Source organism: Euwallacea fornicatus, chromosome 21 (genome assembly GCF_040115645.1).
Source record: "Euwallacea fornicatus isolate EFF26 chromosome 21, ASM4011564v1, whole genome shotgun sequence".
NCBI lineage: Eukaryota > Metazoa > Arthropoda > Insecta > Coleoptera > Curculionidae > Euwallacea > Euwallacea fornicatus.
In genome coordinates this window covers 3,736,194-3,758,860 of record NC_089561.1, presented here as the reverse complement: position 1 = coordinate 3,758,860, position 22,667 = coordinate 3,736,194, and the positions used below count along the sequence as shown (strand labels likewise).

The window sequence follows — 22,667 nt, the reverse complement described above, 5'->3', positions numbered from 1 at the left end:
GGTTTTCCAAGGCTCCACGACTTTAATAGGGGTATCCACGGTCAACATACGGATCACAAAAATATTCGGACAGCAAATGTAATTAATTATACTTACCGTTTTAAATGGATATTTGAAAGAATTAGACAAAAAATTTTCAATAATTAATTTCTAAGATATTTTTCCTACCACAAAATGACCTTAATTTTCAAATAAGGCCATCAAAATCGAAAGAAAATTATAAAATTAGAAAATTATCGCATATTTTTAATCTCACAAAAATATTCGGACGCTGTTTACCTGCTTGCAAGGCAACAGTATTTTTTATTAGTGTCTAACACATTTTTATATCATGAATCACTTTCGTACACATCCATGTAGTATGCTATGGAAGTACAATTTATTATCATTTGAAAAATGGGTCGTATTACAAATAAGATCATTAGTTTCGAAACTAGACAGTTAGTGATTTTCAATTATAAAAAAGGTTATTCATACCAAAAAATAGATGCTATGGTAAATCTAAATAAAAGCTCGGTAGGACACATAATATCGAAGTATAAAAATGAAGATCGTATTATGCCATTAAAGCAATCAGGCCGTCCACGAATTCTTAACGAACAAGATTACCGACTTATTATGCACAAAGTGAGAGAAAATCCTAAAATGAGTGCCCTTAAGTTGCAAATGGAAATGGAAAAAATTTCATGAAAAAAAAGTATCAGCGGAGACCATTCGAAGATGTATTCGTGATCATGGTTTTCATGGTCGTATTGCCAGGAAAAAGCCCTGGTTAAGTAAGAAAAATCATAAAGTTCGATTTGAATTTGCCACTGAACACATTTCTAAGGATGAGGACTTCTGGAATAACGTTATTTTTTGCGATGAATCTAAATTTAATATTTTTGGATCGGATGGTAGGCAAATGGTCTGGAGAAAAGCAAATACTGAGCTAAATAACAACAATTTATGTCCCACGATTAAACACGGAGGAGGTTCTGTAATGGTTTGGGGGTGTATATCATCTCAAGGTGTGGGCTAATTAGTTTTTATTGAGGGAATAATGGATAAGATATATTACCTTAACTTATTAAAGCAAAATCTTAAAGAAAAGTGCTGAAAAAATGGGATTACTGGATTGGTTTAAATTTTATCAAGACAATGATCCTAAGCACAGTGCTCGAATAGTGAAAGAATGGTTGTTGTATAATTGTCCAAATGTGATAAAAACACCACCGCAATCCCCGGATCTCAACCCTATTGAGAATGTGTGGCATCAATTAGACGTTCAAATTCGACAACATCAGATTACAAATAAAGAAACATTAAAAAGAGTATTAACTGAAGAATGGCTTAAAATTTATACACAATTTATAAAAAAATTAATTTCTTCCATGCCACGCCGATTGCAAAGTGTTCGGAACCAAAAATGAGGTCATACGAAATATTAATTTTTAGAATAATTGCAACTATTACCGTTTTTTGTCATGTTTAAATCGGCGTCCGAATATTTTTGTGATTTGATAAAAATGTTATTTAAACAGATTTCTTATTATTTCTCTAGTTGTATATGTTTTTTTGTTTATGAATTTATTAAATATTAGTATACAGGGTTGCTCATTAGTGCGTCAAAGTGAAAAAGTCTTTTTAAACTAAAACATGTCAAAACGTAGCTTATTATGTCGCCTTGGAATCTCATAAAATCGATTCCAAAATTCGCAACGGTTAGGAAACAGCATTGATTTCCATGAGACCTTGCAGCTATCAAAATTTTCGAATTTTCACAAATAACTCGAAAATGATAAATTTTTTATATAAGACCTACTTCATAAACTAGCCTTAAAAATTGACGATAAATCCGAAAATGGCAAAAAAATTGGGGGGTTCCATTTAAAAAAACATAATTTGGTACTACCACACTTTTATGACAGACCCTGTACATTTGAAAATAATTTAAAAATACGTGCCTTTTATTCCGCAAAAACTTTACTAAGACAAATTTCCTCCCAAAACATATATTTACTGAGATATCGCACTTTGACGCACTAATGAGCAACCCTGTATAAGATTGAATCTATTTATTGGCAATTAATTTTTTCTTCACCGTTCAGTACACAGTTTATTAAATCCTATAATAAATGAATTCTAGTAGGTGTCCGAATATTTTTGTGATCCACTGTACATACGTTCAAGATTTTTAATTGTAGTTTTGGAAATTAATTTCATTATTGTGGCGTTTCAAGTATTCGCCTGTGTTTGTCTCTGGCTTGAGCTGAATTTATTTGTCATTTGTGGTTCTTCCAAGGGAAACTCCAACGGCTTCCAAGATTTTTAAGTGTCAAGTACATTATTCATTAACGCTTCATTAATAAAAATTACGAATTCCGGACAATTTGGCAGAGAAGATTTTGTCCGCACAGGGTCGTGACATGGTGCTTATAGCTATTCCTTCTAAGACAATTACTATTATATCTCATATATCATTCAGCCCTCTAAGTCCTTCAGGTTAAACAAATTGAGACAAAATGTTGAGGTGGGTAGTTATTTTAATTTATTGTATACAAATGCATATTAGTTATGAACATGGCGTATTAAACTCCATATGAAGTTTTCAATTAGTATTGTTCTCAAACAATCTCTAACTTTTAAATCGATCAGGTTCTCTTTCCAACGGCAAATGTATTTTTCATTCCATCAGGGTATGTTTGCATAATGAAATTACTGCCTTGAATTCGCTCCTTTTCCCCCATTTTCCTAAATTTGAAAATATTGCATCTTGCTACGTATCGTGTATAGATTCCAAGGGCGATCAGCTGTACTTTACCAACAGACAGGAAGTACCGATATCACTTTGCAGATGAATCAGTCGAACGTTAGCGCGACGATGGACATCTTCGTAATGCGTACTGCAGTAATAATCGGGATAATCGAATTTTCTTTTGTTTTAAAGACTCTTGAGGTACGTCATTAGTACCTCTGACTTACTGAGTGCAAGTGGGGGACGTTTAACTGTCACTTTGTGAGTGAAAGGGCTGACATGATTCTGACTCATGTTTTTGGTGCTCGGGGGTGAGTTCTGGCTATTATTTTTTGTGGTTTACAATCAAGTTTTGCGAGGTTAACGAGAGCAACGTAATTAAGATATTTGAAGAAATTTTGGACCGTCTTTGGACATGACTGAAAAATGATATCGCAACTTAAGCTGTTTTAAAGATTTTTTTGTGTTTCAGGTTTCATCCATGAACTCCTCTGTTCCAAATTCAAACTAATTCGAAAGTCTTAACTATTGGACTTAACACTATTTGGAATATTTTTTTCTATTTCAGGTGGTAACTGTTCACGCTTCTGCTTGAAGTCGAAAATAATGCGAAATTCTAACTATATTAAAGATTTTTTTCATGGTTTCTTTTTGACTAACCCACAATTGTGAATTCCAAGATATGTTAAATATTTTTTTTACAGAAAAACTGTATTCTTTTCCAAAAGTTTACAAGACAAAACAAAGTTTTAAAATAATGTCAGTTTGGCGCGGAGAAAAAATGAAAGAAATTTTTACAGGGGGTACCAAAAATACAAACTTTTATTTATGAATCTCGCGCCATTCTTAATATTTCCACGCATAAAAAAACATCCCGCTCATTTTCACACACCAATTTATGAAGTAACTTTTAGTTCCAAAATGAGAGAAAATCGATAAAAGCGTTTAACAATTATTTCGGAAAAAGATATTAATTTAAGAACCTTGGTGCTTTTTAGTTACAGAAGACAAGTTTACCAAGAACGGCCAAGCCTTATTTTTAGTTCAGAAATTTTTAGTCAAGTATTGTACAATCATTTTAGAAACATCCTCAATATCTCATCAAATTTTCTAGAAAATCTTCGATGTTGACAACTTAACAGAAAAAAATATGCTTTATGACTCCTTTTTCTTCAAAATAGGTGTCTTTGAAAACAAATCTTTGACAACTACTGTTCTATAATTTATATGAAAAAATGTTATCAATTTTTACTTTGGTTGGGGAATTCAGATCTGAACACCGTAAATTGAAATTGGCGAAAATCTATTCTATTAAATATCGGTATAGTTAAAAATCGTATATTCAAACTACAAAAAAATTACAACATGGGATTAAATCGATAAAATTACAGAACGATAATATTAAACGCAAAATGAAAGGTCACACTATAATATTACGGAAAAAATAAGGCCCTATAACTAGCGTTAAATAAATAGAAAATTAGTTATAAGTCTTAACTTAAGGAAATGGGTAATTAAAATAAATAATAATTTTGGTATCGGTGCGACTTAGAACTTAAATTATGGCAACTCAATTAAATGTTCATTCGTGGATGGATAGTAGATTAAAATGAATACCCTAAATTTTAAAGTTTTAGTACTCCCATTTATAATGAATAACAAACTTTGGTGCATATAGCAGTTTAAAATTTGAAAACAACACTGAAAATTATTAATAATACTTTTTTAATAACCTAGATGTGGTTTTCCAATAATTTTTAATACAAAAATTAAAGTAATTTTTAATAGCACATTTATAACGCCTTTTAGACACGAAGGAACCTGAGAGTAAAAAAATATTTGTACTTGTATTATTCGCCCAAGACGAGTGTCCAGTAAACTGCCGAGCAAATAAACTGCACGTCAAGTTAAATTAACTGCACTATCACTTTTTTGTAAATTTTTAATAGCATTACTGACCAGTATATTCCAAATAATTTTATTCTCTTTCATCCACATTCATTTTTGATTTAAATCTGTTGTAAAATTTCAAACATTTTGGATTTTTTGATGCGTCTTGCAAATATTTACAATCTTTAATTTTTTAGTATGTGCCAGATATTTAAATATGTACTTATTTGTTTTACATTTTAACATGTAACATTTCAAGAATAAAACGCATCAAATGCGTCAACGCCGCGTGTGCCAAATGAAAGCGAGAAGTTTTACAGTAACTCCTACACATTAAACATTTTTATCAATATTTGCCCGACCATTTATCGTACAACTCACCGTACATTTAATAAAAAATGATTAAATTCAGCCGAATTTGTCCTAATTTTATATAAAAAAACAATAAAAATCATACACTAATCGAACTACGAATCTAAAAACATGTCTAATTATTCCTTTCTCTAAAAGGCGAAGCCCTAAAGGGCGATCCTCTGTTTGGACTTTCGATTAGGGACCGGTTAGGGCTGCCGATATTTTCTTTGTCTTTGGAGGCAATTTTATATTTCTTCAGCTTCTGTTCGTCGAGCTTAAAGAGTAATTATTTTCTATTACATGCATCATTTAAATTAAATATTTGAAACTTACCTTAGTTTTATAAAACGCTTTTTCACTCTCCAGCATTTCTTTTTCCTTCTTTACCCTCTCAAATTCCTGTTCAACATTCAATAACCGTTGCAATTTCTTGTTCATTCCCAGCAGATCTGCGTTACGGTCCCTGTTTTCCATCTCCAGTTGTTCAAAATCTTGTAACAAAGAATCGTACTTTCCACTAATATCAATATACATTTTCCTAGTTTGAGAACTTTCTTTGGCCATTGACTCAAACTCCTCAGCTTTTGCTTTATAATACACGCATTTTTCGCTCAACTCCCCATAATCATTTTTCAATTCCTGAAGTTTATCTTCCAAAAGCAAGTTTCGACTTTCTTTTGCATTTAGAGCAATTGTTAAATTTTTCTTTTCCAAATTTACAGCATCAAGTTTTTCAGACCAAATTTGTTCTTTTCTCTCATAGGAATCAATTACTTCCATTAAATCCTTAATTTTTAAGGCGTAATATTCTTCAGTTTTATCAACCTCCAAGTTGATTTGTTTTATGATTTCAATATTACAATTTAACTGTTGTAATATTTGTTGTTTTACATCTTGCTCCTCTGTGGCCTAAGAACATGCGCGTTAAAGAAATATTCAGAAAAGTTTTGAGGAAATTACAAACCTTATTGGAGAAGATCTTCACTTGGTTTTCGTACCAGTCTACTTTATTTATCAATTGCTCCTTCATTAATTTAATTGAGTTTTCGTTGATTTTTATCGAAGATTCATACTGCAATTCAAGATCTTCATTTTGTTTCTTTGCTTCAGATAACTCGTTATCCAATTGTATACATTTTCCTTCATAATCAATAAGTTTTCCTTCACATCTATAAACAGACAACATTTTTAGAAATACGAACAGAAATATTCAAATCCCCAATTTACCTATAACAATATTTCAATTTCCTTACCTGGCTAACTCCTGCTTCATTTGTTCAACATCCCTATCAGAGTCTATCAACCTTTTTTTTAAAACGTCAATTGTAATCTGAGAATTATTGATCGTTATCTGATAGGCTTTAATCTCCACTTTGAGTTTTTGAACTTCCTCTTCCTGCTTGTCTATGATTTCACTTAATTCCTTGACCTTACGACTCAACCCCTCTTCCTTGTCTGTTAAACTTTTTTCAGCGTTTTCCTGCTTAGAGTTTAAAGTCTCATACTTGAGTTTCAATTCTTGGTAAATAGCTTTGGTTTCATCTAGATGCATTTGGACCTCTTTCTTCTCCAGTTCACACGATATAATGCTGTATTCGCTGATTGCTTGGCATTCTTTTAAAATAGCTTCATGTTCCTCTTCCTTCTTCTGCAACCGTTTCTTCCACTCATTCTCCAGCTCTTCAAATTCACTCTTCTTTCGCCTCTCTGACGACTCTTTAAGATCCTTGATTTTAATCTCATAGTCCAAAACTAATTGACCCATATGGTATTCATTCGCTTTTTTCACCTGCTGTACTTCACTGTCCAGCTTATTTTCTATTTGTTTAATCCTAATTGCTGCATCTTCCTCTTGTTTCTGCAGCTTAGTCATTGTTTGCAGCATTTCAAATTCGAGACTTTGCAGCTCGTTCTGATTTTCTCTTTGGATTTGTTCCTTTTCCAAATTGACATTTTCCAAATCCTTTTTGCATTGTTCCAGCTCTTCAGTGAGTTGGTGGATATATTTGGTTTTCTGTTCACATTCTTCAGTTTTTTCTTTAAGAGCTTCGAGATCAGTTTTAAATAAATCCTTTGGTTTGGGTTTTGTAGCAGGAGTTGCAGTCTTTGATTTCTTTGGTAAGGTTGGCTGGAAGACAAAATTATTTTGCATAGAGAAACTAGAGGATCTTAAGACATAACCATAAAAATAGTTAATAAATTGATCATTTATAATATCAGAGATATTGAGACAGAACTATTTGCATTACCACTCCATACACAAATCCAGGACTTGAACCATAATTTCGTTGTTAATTTATATTACAATGATAAATATTAATGCAGTTACTCAAACTTTTTCAGGAGACCCCAGAAAAGATTTTCAAAATTCTACTTTTTAGTGTAAACTCAAAAAAATAATTAATATAGTGAGAAAAAGTGTAATAATGGGTGTACAAATACGAATTGCTTAAAAGGTTTCATTGTATATATCATTAGTGCCCTAATTAATAGCCCCAGTCCTATACATCTATGTTGAAGAGTAGCAATAAGTTCGTCATTGCTGCACAAAGTGATAAGGCTGAGTATAGATAAATTAATAGGTTATAGAACCATAGTTTCATTTTCATTTATTCAAAATAAGGCGCATGCAGAAACTATGTTATGTTATACATCTATAAATTGGTAATAAAAGGAGCTATCCCATGCATGGTTATATTTCTCTGGCCTATATGAAAATGTAGAATTCATGATGTTACGCAAACGACATGTTGGGATTTAGGCACATTACTGATGTATGAAACATTAAAGGGAGATAATCCTGTATTTGGAAATTGATTTTTTTATTGTGATAAAAGTGGGGAGTAAAATTTATATGGCACGTACAGTTTTAAAATTTCCTGGAGCGCTCTTAACAGATCCATGTTCTGATGTACCTGGACTCAGGTTTCCAGTGCAACTGGAAGCCTTTTTTGGCTTCTCGGAGAGCTTATCTTTTGTAGAATTAGAAGTACTTGAAGAGGCACCCTTGACTGTAAAGACGATATTGGACTTTTAGGGTCAATAATACATTAGTAGTTATTAATTCATAAAAAAGGACTAGGCTTGAAATTAATTTACAAAACGTGCAAACTTTTCTTACCAGTCACATCGTTGAAACGAATGATTTTGGCTTTGCTAAAAGACATTTTCGTTGTTAAACAAACTATTAACTAAATACACAGATAATTAACAAATTTTAAAAGTTTAAAACTAAAAATTAAAGGCTTAAATAGTAAAATAATTAACAAAAATACTTGTGTTATGTGAAATAGCCGCCGTTTTGTGACTGACCGTTGGGAAAATTTACAAAACAATGGATGAATTGTCGCCAATCAGGATGATGACAGTTAATACCTTTGACAGACACGTCAAATTGTCGAATGATGATTGGTTGAAATTTGAAAACGGGGCGCGAAAATATAGCGGCAAGCAATATTTTCGCATTTGGTAGTTAGATTTTGGTTATGACTAGGATTAAATGAAATGCATAACATTGTCATTAGTTTTTGGAAACTTTCTGAATTAACAAGAAATTTATCAATTGTGAAATTCGGCAACAACTCTAATTTATTCGTGACCTATTGGAATCTCGCTGTTATTAAAATAACAAGTGTTGTAAAAGAATTAGGAGCATAAAATACCAAAATAGTTAACAAGTGGTTACTATTGTTTTTTATATTTTTATGATTAACTTATATTTGTGATAATTATTATAAAATATTTGTCTTGATTGAATAAGGTCTAATTACTATTTAATTACAGAATCATTTGGTTCACTGTAAATGATTTATTTTTCAGTTCTGATTGTGATAAAAGTTAAAACCCAATCATGAAGGTTACTGGCGATGCGATTCCTGCAACGTAAGGTTTGTGAATCATTTGACTAAAACTTCTGAGCATATAAACACATGCACTATTCATCATGTGTAATACAAGATTTTATGAATAATTCTTTTATTCTAAACTACATAATACAAATTGCTTAAATATAGCAGACAAAGTTAAAACTATCACAACAAACTCTAGGAAGAGCACTTTGTAATATAATCTATAAATATTTAATAATTAGGGGTTGTTCTTATTGTTTGACATTAGTTTTATAGGTAAAGTAAGTTTCGTTTCAAAGACAAATAGCTTTCTAAAAAACTCCCGCCTCTGCATTTTATTATAATATACTTCAACAAATAGGTATGTGCAAATATTAAAACAGTAATATATTTTTTTGGAATATACTTTAAAAATCACTCTCGTCTTAGGTTAGCTAAACGAGCTTGAAGATCAGCATCTGCATCAGGTAATCCTCCATTTCCACCTATAATTTTTACAGAAAAATACATCAACTCATTACATAACATCATCATGTTATAAAACCACATAAAATGTTTTTATTTTAGGCTTAATAATAATTGAAGTGTTAACTAAATGTGTCTACCTGCAACTGCTGCAGCTGCTGGTTGTTTGCTTCCATTTGCTGGCAATACTCCTGCTGTTTGAGGTAGTCCTGACAATGTATCAGTAAGTTGTAGCCCTAATTCATCTAACACCTGACCAACAATTGCATCACTGAAAACAGCAGATATTGATTATCTAATTTCTACAAAAAAACTAAAATTAAATACCTCTCCTCCTCATCATCATCCCCCTCCATTGCATCATCAATAGCATCATTCATTACTTCCTCTTTCATATCCATTATTTCTGACTGCTTCTCAAATTCTTGCAGTATTCTCTGAATTTGGGGCAAATTTAATTGACGGTTCATACTAGCCATTGCTCTTGTGACTCCTGTGAACATATTTTTGCCTTTATTTGGCAATAATAACAATTTTTACGATCGTCTCACCCTTCATGGCTTGTGCCATGGCATTTTGCGATCTTAATGTTTGGATTTTAAGTGAAACTGCCTGGATGTTGGCCTTCATAAGCATGAATTTTTTAATATAACGTCGAGTTCTTACTAAATCTCTGGCCATTATTTTAACTGCATCCTAGATATAAGAGTTTCGTTACAATGTGGGTGTGTTTGGGTTTGGGGTCAAGGGAAGTTTTTACCATTTGACCTTCCTTGGCTAATTTCTTTATGTCATTGATGACTTTTTTCTCCTGTTGCTCCATTTTCTGCTTCTCTCGGTCCAAGTCTCTGACGGCTTTATTTAATGCCCGTTGGTTTTTTCGAAGCAACTCTTCGGGGGTAAGTTTTTTACCAAACAACCACTCCATGTTTACACTTAGAATTTAGGAGTGCAGGCAATTTCCTTGATTAAACTAAAGAGATTTAGAAGGAATATTTTAGGCAATATATTGTTAAAGGTATTGTTTTGATAAATGTGTTTTTTGAATTAAAAATGAGTAAAATGAGTCATTTTTATTATTTCTGATTAACAAATGATCTGGAAATTCACTCAAAATAAAACAATTAACTGACATGGTAATTGTTAAAGTCTAAATCAAACGTCTAATTGACACATATCAACAGGGTTATGTAGATTATGTATGTTATCTGTAAAATATTAAAACAAATTTCAGTTGTTTCAAAAACGTATTTTTAACTAAAATAACATATGATATGAATACAATAATCCTTTTAAGAGAAATGAAAAATGTCTCAATACATAGAAATTGAGATCTTCCGAAGCCATTAGTGTTTTTCTAATTTTCACCCTAATTACACCGACAGTATTTCAAAAGAAAGCTTTAGGCCTTCTTGCCAAAGGTCAAACTTAGGACTATCCATTTGGCCATCTTGTTCAAATCTTGGCAACATAGCGTTTGTTTATAAATTCATGATTTTAAAAATATCTGAATTCTTAGTTTTATTGGATTATTTGTGATAAAAAAGCGCTTAGAAATGGTACGAATTACATTCCTAATTCAACTCTAATACCGGAAAACTACCCCCATATTTGAAATTCGAAGTTTTTGACTACCGTAAATCTTAACCTATCTTTCAGTTGTGCCAGAGAATTTTGCTAATTTCCCTAAAATATTCGTTTCAGGACGTTTTTTTGATGATCAGAAGAAAGAAACTTACCATATTTACCGACGCTAAGGATACCACCACAGTATTGGAGCTGAAAAAAATCATTGAAGGTAGGTTCAATAATCAGGCCCTTTAGGACTTTTAAGGATATATATTCCTCCAGGAATTCTCAAAATACCACCTCAAAACCAGCAACTTTATAATAAAGATAATACAGTGATGGAAGATGCTCACATGCTCCAAGAGTATGGCCTCAATTCAAGCTCGGCTAAAGCACAGAGTCCTGCAACTGTAGGGTTGGCAGTTAGGTAAGTTTTTAGTGTAGAATTAGCAGTGATATGTACACTTGTAACCTTAGGGATGACAATGGAGCATTTGAAGCATTAGACTTGATACCATATTCTGCTCCACCAGATTTGCCTGATGTTATGAAATCACAGGAAACTAATGGCCAAGAACAAGCAAACTAGGACTTCTAAAGTTGTATGTGTATTAAGTTATTTCATCTTTATTTTTCATATAGACTTATTCTTATTAATTTGTTGCATTGATTTTGAGTTCCCAATGAGCAGTGGTTTGGGTCAATTTGTCTTGTTTTATTTTTCTGTGTTGTGGTGATTATTGTTAGTTCAGTTTAAGCTAGAGAATATCAGGTTTCTGGTAAGTGGATAGAGTGATAATAAATACTCATTGTCAAGTAAGTACTAATTGGGTAAATGAGTGAAAAATTCATGAAATTTTGGTTGAGTTGAACATTGATCTCCAGTAATATTTTTCTCTTCAAATTGAGAGCTCTTCAATGGTATTTCTCTTCCTACAAAACTTGCAGTTTTTGTGTATTCCACATAAAATATTATTTAAATATTGTGGTAAATTTAATTACTGATAGCTTAACCATTTCTTGAAGGTAGTTGACATTAATTTAATAAAAAAATTGCATAGCCCTTGCTTGTATAAACTGTTTGTATTTTATAGCTAATAAATACATCACTAATTTAACTTATTTAAGACAGTTATGTAAAATACACACCTACAAGAATATTCATCACATCAACAATTTTCATTTCTTCACTCTGAACTTAAGTAGATTTGACAAGTGTTTACTTACGACGTCGAGTTGGAGGGATGGGTTTTGGTATCACTATTCATCGATCCAGTGAGGTTTCTTCTCCATTTAGCTCGGCGGTTTTGAAACCAGGTCTTAACCTAACGTTATACATAGTAAATGTTACATTACTTTGAAATTTTTGTTTTTAAAAGCTAATCGAATTAAATTTTGATGTAGCCCTATTGTTTATAAATTCGATTGTTGAAATCGAATATGTTGAGTACAATTTTATCATATTCATCTTGGATAATTAACACTTCAATTATAGATTTTTGGGAGAGATTTTAGCACTAATATATTCAGCTTGGACATATATCTTTTAATTTTTACCTGTCTGTCTGATAATTTCAGCGAGTAGGCCAACAATTTCCTGTCCTCAGGGCTTAAGTACTTCTGCCATGAAAATTTATGCTCTAAAGCCTTAGTCTGACTGGTTGAAAAACGCACTTGATTTCTTCTTTTCGAGTAATGGTTGTAGATGGGGAAGCTGAGTGGTAGTATGTGATTGTAAGTTGTGTGAGGGTAAAACTTTTCAGGGTATATGTAACTGGATGAGTATATTTTGTCTGAAATTATATAAGAATTAATATGCAACATTAATCATGGTTAATTCTACACCTCAAGTAGAGTAAGTACAGCACGAGCAAAGAGAAAATGTTTTTGTGTTTTTTGAGTTGTATTAATTTAATGCCAAAATCTTAGCAGCTCTACCAAAAAAGTAATATCCCCAAAAACATTGAAGTTGGGTGGAAAGCTAAGTATACATATAAGGTGTTTTTTAATACAGGCGTCTAGCAGTTCTAATTATACTCAACTAATTTAAATTTTATTTGAAAAACAAACAAGCTTTATATGATATACAGGGTGTATCATTGAAAACTTTGAACGCAGCTTATTTTGAACTATGATCAAAATACTAGAAACTGCCGCTACATTTCGATTTTGTTTTCGAAGGAGACAAATTTTAGTGTTAACCGCACATTCACAAAAACAACTCCCTCCACGGAGATGCATTCAATTAGCAAAAAATTTACTTGCTGATAATCACAATGAAAAACCCTTTCAAATGAGGTATTGATCAACCTATAGTGCCATTTGGAATTCTAAAGTTAAATGCACCCTCGCGAAGGGGCTGTTCTGGTGAATCTACATTTATCGCTGTAATTTGTCCCCTTGTGTGGTATTTTTTAGCCGGTTTGATAGTACCCGAATAAAATTCAATGCTACGTATAGGGACCACAGAATGCATAAAAAATTTTAACCAGGTGTCGCCGTTATTGCCTAAAAAGTTCGCTCGTATTTAGTGGGTCCGCTCAATGTTTTTTTTATAAAATTGTTTTATGTGTACTATATCTTAATAATGAAGAAATTAGCCATCATGATAGGTTGCACAGAAACATGTCTTGGCCCACAAACCATGTATTAGGTTAAAATAATACAAATGTTTAAATTTCTGATATTGATCTAAAATTTCAATACCATGTCCTTATGCAGTTATTTTTATTAAATAATTTAATAAATATCTTTTCTATTAGAATTCACAGTATTAACACGATGTTGACAAATTACCTATTTGTTTATACAGGTGGTAGTTGCTAGTAAGGCAGTTGCTATTATTTTTGAACATTTGAAATATTATTGTAAAATAGAATCTCAGGATGTCCTTGAAGTTAAAGAAACTATATTTGGTAAAAGTAGCAGGGAAAGTACAAAATTTTAATTGAAATTATTTGAACTTTTACCATTCCCCGACAACTTTAACTCACTGTAATGGGAAGGTGTGTTTTCCTACAATTTTCTTTTGTGTGACCTATCGTGGTGACTAATTTCTTTATTATTTAGTTACAGTATACAGGTAACACTAATTCACGTCGAAACAAAGAAATTGTGCAAGTGGGCGACAAATTGCGTAAGGTTTAATATACATCCGACAAAAATGAACAAAGTGGGTTAAGAGGCTATCGAGTGAGCGGAGTCAGTCCAGTACTTTGCTGTGTCTCAATGTTTCAGAATGTTTGTTAATATAAGTTCTGCTGATGGATTAATCGTTTTTTCCATTTATTTACATTGCTGTTTTTTGTTCTAATATAAATATATAAAATTCGCCCCCGCGAAAGCAGTGAAATTGATATCAATCTAAATGTCGAAGTGGAGACGCTAGCTGGACTGATCCCACCCACTTCGTCGTTCGTTCCTCTCGAAGGCATATAAACTTTGGGTGGTCCATATCTCACTTGCAATCCCTATGTTCCTTCATGAATTGAAGATACATGTAGATGTTCGATTCTCCTAGTGAAAGCGATCATTTCCTGTATTGATCTGCTTCCACAGGTAAAAAATCAGGTATGTGGGGAGATTTGCAAGTTTAATAAATTTATTTGCTGTGGATTTGGCGTTGCTATGTCCAAAAATTGATTAGAGCTCTCTAAGAAAAATACTTCATTATGTGTTTTTAAAAAACAAATTAAAAGAATAAAGACTCTCGATTCCTGGCAATAAAGAAGATAATTATCAACAAAAGAAATATCAATAGGTCTAGACGTATTAGAGGTTTTCCGGCTTTCAAACTTCTCCCTGAACGCGGGGGATTATTTTTGTTTTGATGGTTTAAAAATAATGTTTAATTAATGATAGTGGAAGGCAATTAATTCCTGTTTAGGTACTTGAAACTAATCCCTTATTGTTCGATATTATTCAGAAGTAGTTAATGATCTAGACCCGAAATAGTCATCCATCAAATAGTATCCCGCTCATGTATTAACGCTTTCTAAATTGCAATAAAACTGTCAAAGCGAAGTTCTAAATTTGATAAATTTGTTGGCAATATTACGAAAATGATGATGCTTTTACATAAATTGCCGCAATATTATTGGGATGCGTCGGGCAATATAGTGGAATATGTATTATATAGGGTGTTTCAAGTGTGGTATCAAACATCTAGGAATTGCTCAGTGCAACAATAGAAGAAATCTGAGTATCAGAACCCGTGTTCCAAAATGTCTTTCTAAGGCGCTAAGACCATGTGATACTTTACGATAGTTATGTGAAAAAATGTTTTTATGGAGTTTTAGTATGTTTCATTTTAGTTTACTTACATAAAATAACACCACAGTAATTGTTCAAAATGTCGTCCTTGAACTTCATTACACCTATTTATACGACATACATGGTTGATGCGGGCTTGATCAAAAATTTGTTGATCGTTTTGAACGACTTTAAATGCCGCAGTGATTTATGCAATCAGGTCTTGCTCTGCTTCCACTGGCATTTCATAAATCAGAGACTTTACATGTCCTCGCAAAAATAAATAGAAAGGTGTCAAATCAGGTGACCTGTGGGGCCACGAAATTGGATCACTTTTGCCGAGCCTTAAGGAGACATTTGCTGATACGGGTTTTTACACTCAAATGTCTTCTATTGTTTTCCTTAAAAATTCTTAGAAGTTTAACCCCGTAGTTTTGAAATACCTTATATATGCTTATAGAAAACTACTTTGGAGGATTGATTTTGTTGCCTTATCAATTGCTAAGTGAATTTGAAACCGACACTTAATAGAAATTATTGGTACGCGAGTGTCAGTGCAGTGTTTTTAGCGACTTTATACGTGGAATGTGCGATATTCAAAGTCATGATAAAAAAAATTGAAGATTAAAAATATCAGGCGTTAGTTATGCAAAGAGATAATCTCAGCACCAAACATTTAACATCTATCCAGAGGGAGGAGTCATAATAGAATTTGAGGATTCTTCTTAGAGTGTTCTCTGTACTACTTTTTTCGCAACCTTAAATTGGAGTTGAAACTATGAATTGTTAATAACTTACCAGTTTCATTGACTTTAGGAGTCATCAACCTGGAACAGCAACTACCCACAGATTGATATGTGATATTGGCATATGCCCCACCAAGACTATCAATTTTCAAATCCAGAGATTGCCCTCCAACATACCGCAGGTAATGGGGATGGTAGTCCGCATAAGTACCACTTTTTATGAATAAGGGGTGATTTAGGTTGTTTTTATCCCTCTCTAATGGTAAATGGCTAGTCTCAGCTTCATTGCCAGAGTCTTCCTTGTAAGGGCATTTACTGTCCTTGAGAATATCCTCGATTCTGAACGACATGTTGTATAATTGAAACTGTTTGAACCCAGATAGTCACTAAAATAATCATTGCGTTGTCGGCTTGTATATAATCTTCCGTATCGCACCTTATCAAATTAATCTGTTTGAAATGGACTATAATTGTCAAATAATTGTGAAAAGGGCTTAAAGTATCAGGATTGTTGTTTTTATTAGGTATTAACTAGGTGCTTGGTAATCTTGAGTATAAAGTGTTTAATTTGATGTTTTCATGAACTCTGCTGTTAAACGGGAAATGCTCGCTTTACCCGGTGTTTAATTAACCTACCGAATTTTATTACGGTCTATTAGGTTTATGAAAGCCGCATGATATACAAGAAGTTGACTAATTTGAGGATTCTCCAGAGGGAAATTTTCAGTCAACAATAAAGGATTGAATGAAGGTCTAGACGGTCGGGAAATGTTTCAGAGGGGTGACATAAAAATCTTTTTGTATTAAAGACACATTTATTTATCAATTTGTATGTAAAGGGGAACGAAATTTTTAACTAAAAATTACATTTTATAAAAATATATAGATTGACCCGCTAAAATATTTTGACCATAGATATTAAATTCCGCACTTCCTCGCTTTCGTGCTTTTTTTTTATCTATTTGCTGTTCGAAAACAAAAACGAACCGTACCAAACAACGAAATAATTGAAATATAACTTTTTCTCCTAAATCTTTAAAATTTCTTTAGTGTAATTGTTCGAATAGCTACTATACGACTTATATACAATGTGTACATTTTAAAAATAACTATTATATTATGTATTTATATGACACAAAATACCAAGAGCACTTATGTTTTGCGTATTTAGGTTACTTCATGCACCTAATCATCGGCTCATACACACATTTGTAGTACTCAACAATAATTAAGTTTCGTCATGTTTTTGATTAATGTAAAAAATAATGTAAATTTTGTTATAGGGTTTTTTTTTGGAAAAAATATGTTCGTATTCACGTCCACATAGATTCTTATCAACAGAGCAAGTTTTGTCATTTCGAAGTGAAGTTTAAAAAAATAACTAAGGACCCTGCATAGACCAACCGTTATAATATATTAACATTATATTACAATTTTTTGGTTCAACTTTTTTAGCGACTTGATATTTCATACTTTTATTTACATTGTATAAAGTCTATCTTCAACCTAAATTACCTGGTACGTATAGTAATTAATAAGAATATTTCTCGACTTAATCTGTTTCTGGGAATTCTGTGTGCTTATTTATTTTATACTTCCTTAGGTAGGGAACATTGAACATCCATTTATACGATTTACATGTATAAAATATTAATAATGGTAACACATTAATATTCAATTAATATCACAAATTTTCGCTAAAGCAATGTAGGACGTTTCAGGCGATTTTGGTTGAAAATTGCCTTAAACGCCCCATTCTCGATACATTGTAATACATTGTGATACATCAGTAGGTACAAAACAGCACCAGACACTCAAAAAGGAGGCGCAGGTGCTGCGCGGGGTTTCAAAAAGTTATTAGTATATTTACATCTAAAGAAGTAATTGCTTTCTGAGCCGTGGATTAACAGGACGTTTTCTCCTGTTTGGCCTTTATGAGCTTATGGCCTTCTGAGCTATCTGAGTCGCTGCTTTCCCCGTCGCTGACCGACACCACGTTATAGTTGCAGGTCACTTTGGGCTTTCGTATCGACACCTTGCTGTAGCCGTGTTGAGTCGACTGGGCGCTGCTTCTCTATAAAACACATTTGAGTGGTTGTTTAAAAAATGTATTTAATACATAACAACAGTCACTAAATTACTACATAGTCATCAAATACCACAACCTCGTGTCTTCACTCACAATTCTAAAAAATATATGATTTTCTTATTTTCTTTACAAAATTTTTGGTGTCGATGAAACGTGAGAATTGTAGGGTATTTTATTTAAAGTAACATAAAAGATTATTTCCGAAAACAAATTTAAAATAAAATGAGTTTCAAAGAAATATTGCTTAAAGATTTCTAAAGCGCACGAGCAAATTTTTACTCAAGGTCATTTTGAGGACATTTAAGGCCAACTTTATTTTTTTTACAGAAAATCCATTTATTTTGACAAATTTGTAAAGGGCTTAAAAAACTTAATGTTTTTTGCTGAAAAAGTGTTTTTCTAAAACCTATTATTTTTCGGATACCAAGAAGAATTGAAATGGCCGGTTTAAATTAACACATGACTTAAACTTAAAAAAAAATTTAGAAATGGATAATAAAGATTCACAAATTCTAAAAATGAACCAGAAATCATAGTAAAAATTATTTTTAAACATTTACCAATCGAATAAGAAAGTCATGTTTTTACAAGAATGTACTCCCAATTTTTCTTTAAGGTATCGAAATTGTGAATTTTGAAACTCTTTAATTTAAAAGTAAAAAATAAAGAACTTTTCTAAAGAAAAAGAAATTCTTACTTCGCATTTTTAAATTATATACTAAAGCTTATGGAGAACGTGGTCAAAACAGCATTAAAGCTTATCGGATTTATGTTCAAAGATTGTCTGATGAAAGAGCATCTAGTGTTCGAACTTTTTATAAAGTAATCAAGAAATTGTTTGAAATTGGTGACTTGAAAACAAGTAAAAAAACTTTCGCAAGAACTACCACTGATGAAAACAATCAAAGAGCTATTTTAGGGGCTGTAGCTGTTGATCCGTATGTAAATAGCCGTCAGTTACAAAGAGATTCGGCCATTTCATTGGTCAGTGTGCATCACATTTTAAAATTGATTAAGTTGCATCCGTATCATGTTTCCCTCCACCAAGAATTACATGACAACCTTATGACAAAGCAGGTGTAATTTTGAACTTGGGCAAGAGAAAAATTAGATTTGAACGAAAACCTTTTCTGCAATATGCTTTTTTGTGACAAATCCACATTCACTTTTTTCTTTGGAGTTATTTTAAAGAAAACGTGTGCGTGCAAGTCCTAACAACTCTGGAGAATATGCAAAACTGCATCAAAGCCGCTTTTGACGTAATCAGTGAAGAAATTCTTGAAAAAAGTTTCAAGATCGTTTACCTGAAGAATTCGAAAATGTCTTGATGCAAAAGGTTCATATTTTGAGCATTCGTTCCACTGAAAAATGTTTAAAAATAATTTTCACTATGATTTTTTATTTAATTTTTTTAATTTCTAAATATTTATTTTTCATTAATAAAATCTTTTTCGAAATTTCAGTCATGGATTGTTTCAGTTGTATCACTTAAATTTTTGTTGGTATGTGGACCCCGAGAAGTTCAAAAAAACTTTCCCACCAAAAGGTACTTAATTTTTTAAGTTCTTTGCAAATTTATCAAAAAAGGAGTATTTCATTAAAAGAAAATGGCTTCGAAATTTCTTTTGAATGATCTTGAATAAAAATTTGGTTATGTGCGTAGATATTTACTTTCACAACAAGCAATGTTTCTTTCAAATTTTTTTTCAGAAATAATTGCTTTTGTTATTTTAAATGAAATACCCTGTATGGGAAATATGCAGAGTAGTTGACACTAAGTGTGGAAAGGTCCTGAGGAGAAACGAAAATAATGGTTCCAAGGCTGTGTGCATGAGGACTTTATGGATGCTTTTCCACTCTTAGAGCATCTACAGCATCTCTAGTATCAATGAAGTTGGGGATTTTATATTCGATTTTTTACAAGCACTTTAGCCATCTTACTTAACAATATAGTAAGGTAATCGTCTTATTTCAATCAAATACCCGCATTTAAAGAAAATAGTTAGAAATGTATTTTTAGTTGTTCAGGTTTAAAGGAAATTTAAAAATCGCAAAAAGTACATTAAAATGCTTTCTTCCCTGGCAAGAATATTAGCCTTACCTGTAGCACTAAGAATATCACCACGAATAGAATAATGATGCAAAGACAAGCGATGATTGCTAGAACTGTTATGAAATTGAATGGATTCACAAATTGGAGACTGGACACTGGCTGGGCGGACAACCACAGAGCTTCCACGTTTATTTTTCTTTTATCTTCTTGGGCTTTACAATCTAGAAGAGAAAAAGGTGTAAAGATGGAAACGATATGAAAACAGATGTGTACCTAAGCAATTTTCACACGGACACCTTTGACACCCATAATCAGTTTTGTGGTAATTGACTGGACAATCGGGACGACACTCCCCATTGAGCAGCAACCAAGAAGCTGGACAGGTAACGCATTGATCTGGTCCTGGACCGCTGCACGTTTTACAGCTCATGTAGCACCTCATGCAGAATCCTTTGTCGCTGTAGTAACCTGTAGCACATGTGGTGTGACATTCACCACTTTGAAGCTGAAAAAGAAAAAATTACCATGGTCATCCAACAGGAAATCTGATCATACCTGCAATCCCGAAACGCAATTGGTGCAATTCATCTTCGACACGCATTTAGCGCAGGTGTGCAAACATGGCTCACACACTTGCTCATCCTTCTCATGGTAGTATCCATCGTCGCACCTGCCTACACATTTGGTACCTTGTAGAATTAGAGGACTGGCGCAGGATATGCAGGCTTTCTCAGTTGGACCATCACATGTGTCGCAGGTTGAATGGCATTGCTTGCAAATGCCGTTATCGTAATATTGATCTGAAGAGAAATTTACTTCACCAACTTCCTAGGGATATAAAGGATCTTTCACTCACCAACATCACATTTATCACTAGATTGGGACTGGCACCGGCCTTTGATGTTAACTTTCCAGTCATCCAAGCATGAGATACAAGTGGAAGCGTTGCACTCGCTACAACCCGGAGGACACTCCACACATTCCCTTTGATTGTAGTCTGCAAAGTGATGGGCAGGACATTCTCCCACACAGCGCCCTTCATTCCAGAATCGTCCTGAAGGGCAACTAATGCACTGAGAGCTGTTTGAGCCTGTGCAGGTCTCGCAGGACTCGTGACAGGGGGCACATCTAAATTTCGCAAATGGGTATCGAGATGTAGTGAAGAAAATCGTGCTTACCGATAGTCGTCAGTTTCGAAGGTGTTGGAAGGACACGAAGCCAAACATTTGTTTTGGTACAAAAGAAGATGATGGTCGCAGCTGGTGCAATGATCAGGCCGGTCTTGGCAACCTGCACAGTTGGGCTGGCATGGTATGCAAGTTTTGTCTACGAAATCTACAAATTCATGAAAATTTTGTATGAAGCCCAATAAATATTTTTCGCAATCACAAGATGATTCATTGCTTTATAAGAATTTTAACTAATTATACTTCTGATTCTTAGAAACGAACATACTTTCGAAATATCCCTCGGGGCATTGCTGCAGACAGATATCCAGATCTTCCACTTTGACATGACCAGGAGCGCAAGTGACGCAACTTTTCTGGTCCGGGCCTGTGCACCTGTCGCATGCTTCATGGCAAGGCTTGCATTCGCCTTGATCGCTGTAGCTTCGTGGAGGACAAGTACTGACGCAGGTCCTATAAGAGAAGGACACTTAGAACTTCTCAATCAAACGATTCCTAGTATTAAATTTGAAATGCCAAGGATCCTAGACCAACTTCTTAATTTAAAATCAAAACTGATTTGAATCATTTGACTGAGGTCCTTTCAGATAATAATTTTTTCTGGTGCACACATGGCTGACCTGAACTAACTCTAAAAGCTTACTTATCCATCCTCATAAACCTGCACGCGATGCACTTGGTGGGTCCCTTCCCAAAGCAACCCTGGTTATCACATTGGTCATCACAGCCCTCTTTGGTTTCCTCGTCAAAGTCCAAGTCATTTTGACTGTTCTGCCTCACTTTGGTGTTTTTACCATCTAAGGAACTAACAGCGCGTTCCGGGTCGGAACCACCGAAAGAGTATACATGAGGGAAGCTATTGAACACTTCTGAGGGGTCGAAGAAGTTGTCGGTGACTGGTGTGACCGGTTGAGCTTGAGTTGGAAAGGTGAAGCTACTGATTGCTGCTTTCCAGGGGGAGGATCTGACGCCATTCGGCGAACGCAGACGGACGGGGTTGACATTGGTCCCTATGAGCAATCATGGTTTGTTTTTTTCAGAACTATAGGATCCAACTTCTATGGATCTTTTGGTGTAACAGTAGAAGACATTGGAGTATAAAAACCCATGTCCGAAAGTGTCTCGCTAAGGCGTTCCAGTCAAAGGTTCTTGAAAATACTCAATTAATCGCTTGACAACAAATGTGATTGCAATATGATGGTGTGCCTTAACACCATCGTCAGTTCAAACAACATTGGATCGGCCGGCACAGGTGCTTCAGTTCCGTGGTCTTCTGGGTCACCCGATTTAGCACCTTTAGACTTCTTTCTGTGAGGACATTTAAAGTCTCTGGTTTATGCAACGCCAGCGGAAACAGAGTAAGACCTGATTTTACGAATCACTGCGGCAATTAAAGTCCTTCAAAGCGTTTATCAACATTTTAGCCATGTCCGCAGAAACCGTGTGCATTGTTTAAACAGGTACAATAAAGTTCAAAG

The 22,667-nt window shown here is 33.5% G+C and overlaps 5 protein-coding genes across 7 annotated transcripts in view; 1 reads left to right on the top strand and 4 right to left on the bottom strand.

Moving 5' to 3' along the window:
* Positions 1 to 4,056: 4,056 nt before the first annotated feature.
* Positions 4,057 to 8,317, bottom strand: LOC136345722 (putative autophagy-related protein 11). Its single transcript, XM_066294257.1, has 6 exons — positions 8,103 to 8,317; positions 7,847 to 7,992; positions 6,235 to 7,109; positions 5,946 to 6,150; positions 5,315 to 5,890; positions 4,057 to 5,255 (listed from the first exon to the last, which is right to left on the bottom strand). The coding sequence occupies exons 1-6, from the start codon at positions 8,146 to 8,148 to the stop codon at positions 5,115 to 5,117; spliced, it is 1,989 nt and encodes a 662-aa protein (XP_066150354.1). The 5' UTR covers positions 8,149 to 8,317; the 3' UTR covers positions 4,057 to 5,114.
* Positions 8,318 to 8,939: 622 nt separating this feature from the next.
* Vps2 (vacuolar protein sorting 2) lies at positions 8,940 to 10,421 on the bottom strand. Its single transcript, XM_066294258.1, has 5 exons — positions 10,055 to 10,421; positions 9,846 to 9,990; positions 9,622 to 9,787; positions 9,435 to 9,565; positions 8,940 to 9,314 (listed from the first exon to the last, which is right to left on the bottom strand). Exons 1-5 carry the CDS (start codon positions 10,220 to 10,222, stop codon positions 9,244 to 9,246), a joined length of 681 nt encoding a protein of 226 aa, XP_066150355.1. The 5' UTR covers positions 10,223 to 10,421; the 3' UTR covers positions 8,940 to 9,243.
* Positions 10,422 to 10,701: 280 nt separating this feature from the next.
* Positions 10,702 to 11,985, top strand: EloB (elongin B). The gene is made up of 4 exons (XM_066294439.1): positions 10,702 to 10,853; positions 10,999 to 11,092; positions 11,146 to 11,290; positions 11,341 to 11,985. The coding sequence occupies exons 1-4, from the start codon at positions 10,851 to 10,853 to the stop codon at positions 11,450 to 11,452; spliced, it is 354 nt and encodes a 117-aa protein (XP_066150536.1). The 5' UTR covers positions 10,702 to 10,850; the 3' UTR covers positions 11,453 to 11,985.
* A 69-nt stretch (positions 11,986 to 12,054) lies between these two features.
* Positions 12,055 to 16,234, bottom strand: LOC136345818 (homeobox protein EMX2-like). The gene is made up of 3 exons (XM_066294437.1): positions 15,913 to 16,234; positions 12,421 to 12,656; positions 12,055 to 12,188 (listed from the first exon to the last, which is right to left on the bottom strand). Exons 1-3 carry the CDS (start codon positions 16,208 to 16,210, stop codon positions 12,087 to 12,089), a joined length of 636 nt encoding a protein of 211 aa, XP_066150534.1. The 5' UTR covers positions 16,211 to 16,234; the 3' UTR covers positions 12,055 to 12,086.
* Positions 16,235 to 16,655: 421 nt separating this feature from the next.
* LOC136345810 (furin-like protease 2) overlaps positions 16,656 to 22,667 on the bottom strand; it is a 268,365-nt gene continuing 262,353 nt past the window's right edge. For all 3 annotated transcript variants that reach the window (XM_066294422.1, XM_066294423.1, XM_066294424.1), the window contains 8 exons: positions 21,833 to 22,199; positions 21,458 to 21,642; positions 21,181 to 21,337; positions 20,859 to 21,130; positions 20,558 to 20,802; positions 20,276 to 20,507; positions 20,051 to 20,223; positions 16,656 to 17,934 (listed from right to left, as the gene is read on the bottom strand). In XM_066294422.1, the coding sequence (XP_066150519.1) occupies positions 17,764 to 17,934; positions 20,051 to 20,223; positions 20,276 to 20,507; positions 20,558 to 20,802; positions 20,859 to 21,130; positions 21,181 to 21,337; positions 21,458 to 21,642; positions 21,833 to 22,199 (1,802 nt within the window). In that variant the 3' untranslated portion in view covers positions 16,656 to 17,763. The remainder of the gene's footprint in view (positions 17,935 to 20,050; positions 20,224 to 20,275; positions 20,508 to 20,557; positions 20,803 to 20,858; positions 21,131 to 21,180; positions 21,338 to 21,457; positions 21,643 to 21,832; positions 22,200 to 22,667) is intronic.